Source organism: Bidens hawaiensis, unplaced genomic scaffold, assembly GCF_021521415.1.
Source record: "Bidens hawaiensis isolate Kalapana, Puna unplaced genomic scaffold, B.hawaiensis_p1.1 tig00000416_1, whole genome shotgun sequence".
Taxonomy (NCBI): Eukaryota; Viridiplantae; Streptophyta; class Magnoliopsida; order Asterales; family Asteraceae; genus Bidens; species Bidens hawaiensis.
In genome coordinates, this window is record NW_027491029.1 from 6,162,963 (window position 1) to 6,167,565 (window position 4,603).

The 4,603-nt window shown below is 46.8% G+C and overlaps 1 protein-coding gene across 1 annotated transcript; it reads right to left on the minus strand.

Annotated features, from left to right (window-relative positions):
* Window positions 1–363: 363 nt before the first annotated feature.
* On the minus strand, window positions 364–2,131 carry LOC143624677 (uncharacterized). The gene is made up of 2 exons (XM_077095245.1): window positions 1,400–2,131; window positions 364–984 (listed from the first exon to the last, which is right to left on the minus strand). Exons 1-2 carry the CDS (start codon window positions 2,129–2,131, stop codon window positions 364–366), a joined length of 1,353 nt encoding a protein of 450 aa, XP_076951360.1.
* Between the last annotated feature and the right edge of the window lie 2,472 nt (window positions 2,132–4,603).

A 4,603-nucleotide genomic window follows, 5' to 3' on the forward strand; every position in this document is an offset into this window, starting at 1 on the left:
GAAAAGGACAAAAATAAAGCAGAAATAAAAATAAAATAAAAACAAAGAATAAAGGAACAGACTCCCGGTAATATGGTAATGATCTGCGTATGTCTTGTTCCAGTAAAGCGACCGTATAACATTTCATTCGCGGCCGCAGCTTTTGGGTACCCTCTACAATCAAATAAGCTCAGAACACCCCCGTCCGAATGGAGATTGAGTACGAATGACAGTATCCAAACCTGCAAAACAAAGCTCAAAGCACCCAAAGCAGACATCAAACAGACTCTAAAAACTTAAACTGACTCAAAATACAAAAATAAAATAAAGCAAATAAAAATTATACAAACTCTACACTCAGGTATTTCCCAAGGCCTATCCCTTTCAAGCAGTCAAAGTAGGGATGTCAAGGGGAAATACATCTTCCTCGACCGAATCAGCCGGCCCACAGATATGTTTTAACCTATGGCCATTCACCTTCCACGCTCTCCCCTCATGATCAACTAACTCAACTGCACTGTGCGGAAATGCCGCCTTCACCGTATACGGACCAACCCATATCAATCTAAGCTTACCTGGAAATAACTTCAGACGGGAATTATAAACCAACACACGATCCCCACACTTGAACTCTTTCACTTTCCTCAACTTTCGATCGTGTAACGCCTTCGTACGCTCCTTATAACTCCATGATCTCGCATACGCCTCATCTCTCAGCTCCTCTACCTCATGAATTTGGAGATACCGGTTTTTTGCAGCTTGGGTCAGGTCAAGATTAACGGATCTCAACGCCCAATATGCTCTATGCTCTAACTCCACTGGTAAATGACACGCTTTGCCATAAACCATCCTAAAAGGCGTGGTCCCAATAGGCATCTTAAAGGCTGTACGGAAAGCCCAAAGTGCATCATCCAACTTGTCGGACCAGTCCTTTCGGTTCTTGCCGACAGTTTTCTCCAAAATTCGTTTCACTCCTCGGTTTGCATTCTCCACTTGACCGCTCGTCTGTGGATGATAGGCGGTGGGTGACCCCATACCATGCCAACGCCTTCTCCATCTGGGCATTACAGAAATGTGTGCCCCTATCACCGATCAAGGCCTTGGGAGTACCAAACCGACTAAACAACCTCTTCAAGAATCCCACTACAACTCGGGCGTCGTTAGTGGGCAAGGCTTGAGCCTCAACCCACTTGGAAACGTAGTCGATAGCCACGAGAATGTATCGGTTCCCTCGAGAAGAAGGGAACGGACCCATGAAATCAATGCCCCAAACGTCGAAAACCTCACAAACCTGAATGGGGTTTTGGGGCATCTCATTACGGGATGAGATGTTACCAGTGCGCTGACATGCGTCACACTGTTTGACAAACTCGGGTGAGTCTTTGAAAATCGATGGCCAATAAAAGCCGGAATCTAAAACTTTCCTAGCGGTGGAAGACGAACCATGGTGGCCTCCAGTTAAACCTTCATGAAAATGCCTAAGAATCTCACGACCCTCTTCCCTACTCACACACCTCCTCAACACTCGATCGGCGCCTACACGAAACAAATACGGCGAATCCCATATGTAGTGGATGGCGTCTGCGAAAAACTTCCTCCTCTGCTGATAACTCATGCCCTTGACCACTACTCCTTCGGCCAGATAATTCGCAATGTCGGAGAACCATGGTAGACCGTCCTCTTCAGCACTCACGTACAAAACTGGCTCTCTCTCAAATCTTACTCTCACTATCATCAACGACTCGTGGGGAAACTTATCCCCGATGGCATCCTCTCTAATCTCCTCTCTCTTCGGATCCTCCAGACGTGATAAGTCATCCGCAGCTACATTCTCCGCTCCCTTTTTATCTCTAATCTTAATATCGAACTCGGAAAGCAAGAGAATCCATCGTATCAAGCGCGGCTTGGCATCTTTCTTGGCGAACAGGTATCGCAATGCCGCATGATCAGTATAAACGATGGTTTTGGATAGCACGAGATAAGAACGGACTTTGTCGAACGCGAAAACCACTGATAGAAGCTCCTTCTCAGTAGTCGTGTAATTCTCCTGAGCATCATTGAGGGTCGTACTCGCGTAATATATAGGATGGAAGTGCTTATCCTTCCGCTGACCTAAAACAGCCCCGACTGCAAAATCGCTAGCGTCGCACATGAGCTCGAAGGGTAAGCTCCAGTCGGGTGCTACTAAGATAGGGGAGTTAACCAACTACCCCTTGAGAAACTCAAACGCCTTCAGACAATCAGCATCAAAGTCGAATGCGATGTCCTTCTCTAGAAGGCGAGTCATGGGCCGGGTGATCTTAGAAAAATATCTAATGAACCTACGATAAAAACCTGCATGCCCGAGAAAACTACGAATGGATTTCACACTAGTCGGTGGAGGAAGTCTACTGATAGTGTCGATTTTAACTCTGTCTAACTCAATACCATCTCACGAAATCTTGTGCCCGAGCACAATGCCTTCAGTCACCATAAAGTGGCACTTCTCCCAGTTCAACATCAACTAAGTCTCTATGCATCGCTTCATCATCTTCTCAAGATTAGAAAGACATTGATCGAATGAGTCCCCATATACCGAAAAATCATCCATGAAAACCTCCATGGAACTCTCGATCATGTCCTGGAATATCGCTACCATGCAACGCTAGAAAGTAGCCGGATCATTACACAACCCGAAAGGCATACGTTTGTACGCGAAGGTACAGTATGGGCATGTAAAAGTGGTATTTTCCTGATCTCATGTGCGACCGGAATCTGTAAAATAACCTGAAAATTCATCAAGAAAACAGTAAAACTGTCGCCCCGACAGACGCTCCAACATCTGATCGATGAACGGAAGAGGAAAGTGGTCTTTCCTAGTAGCGTCGTTAAGTCTCCTATAGTAGATACACACCCGCCAACCTGTGACTGTCCTAGTCGGAACAAGCTCGTTACGTTCGTTAGTGACAACTGTCATCCCTCCCTTTTTAGGGACGACCTGAACGGGACTCACCCATGAAGAATCGGAGATGGGATATATCAGGCCTGCGTCGAGGAGTTTGAAAACCTCCTTTTTGACCACCTCCGACATGTTAGGGTTGAGCCTCCTCTGAGGCTGGATTACAGGCTTGTACTCATCCTCCATGAGTATCCTGTGCGTACAAAAGTTCGGGCTGATGCCCTGAATGTCCATGAGTTTCCACGCAATAGCCTGCTTGTGTGCCTTGAGCACATCAACCAACCTCGACTTCTCATCATCCGTCAACTGAAAAGAAATGATGACGGGTAAATCGGCGTCACCGTCCAAGAAAGCATACTCCAAATGTGGAGGTAGCTCTTTAAGCTCGAGGGATGGTGGTGCCTCAATCGATGGTCTCTCCCTCGGTCCCTCGGTGCTATCGGCAACCGTGAAAACCTCGGGGTATTCAGGAGGTGAGCTAACAAGAATGCTCATGTCGTGCTCCGCAGGAACATCAACCTCGTCCTCCTGATTGAGCAAATCTGCTCCAGAGTTGTAGTCAAGACAACGTTCGAACTGAGATATGAACGTGTCAAGAAAGTAAACAGAATCCTCCTGGCTACTAGAGTTCCTAATCGATTTGACGACATCGTATGTGACGTTCTCCTCCCCTACACGAAGTGTAATTTTGCCGTCGAAGACGTCAATAAGCGCTTTAGCAGTACGCAGGAAGGGTCGTCCCAAAATGAGTGGGACCTAATCGTCAGCCTCCATGTCGAGAATAACAAAATCCACAGGAAAAATGAATTTATCGACTTTAACGATAACGTTTTCCACGATTCCCCGCGGATATTTGACCGAGCGGTCGGCCAAGGATAAACTCATGCGCGTCGGGACTGGCTCGCCAAGGTCTACCTTTTTATATAGAGAATATGGCATCAGATTTATGCTAGCACCTAAATCGGCCAACGCGTAGCTCTCAGTTGAGCTGCCAAACAAACACGGGATCGTGAAGTGTCCCGGGTCTGCTAATTTCTCTGGCAGCTTATTCTGGACTATCGTAGAGCATGCTTCATTTAGACAAACTGTCGAAAGCACCTCCAGCTTCTTCTTGTTCGAAAGAAGATCTTTTAGGAATTTTGCATATTTAGGCATATGCTGGAGTGCCTCGACAAACGGAAGATTGATTTTTAGCTGTTTAAACATGTCCAAGAAATGTCCATATTCCTGTGCATACTTTTGCCGCAGAAGACGAGCAGGATACAGAACCCGAGTAAGATCGACTTCGGGACTCTTCTTATCTTCAATCTTCTTCTCAATAACTTTATCCACAGGAGACTCACCATTTGACGCGGTACTTGCTGGGACTCGCCTCTCGTGCGTCCTCACAAGAGTCTCCATCTCTATCTCCTCGTCCACCGGCTCCTCATCATCTGCCGGCGACTTCTCTCGATCGCCTCCTCTGCCACTACAGGTGGTCACCGCCTTTAACTGTGCCTTCGGGTTAAGCTCTGTGCTGCCCTGAAATGCTCCGACCTGCTTATTAGGTAGCATCTGCTTCATCATCTCATCCACCTTTCTAGACATCTCCAAAAATGACGACTACTGGTTCTTCAATAGGGTGTCGTGCTCAGCCAGTCTCTGCTGTGTATTATTATCTCTGTCAATAAGGTGAGAAAGCATCGT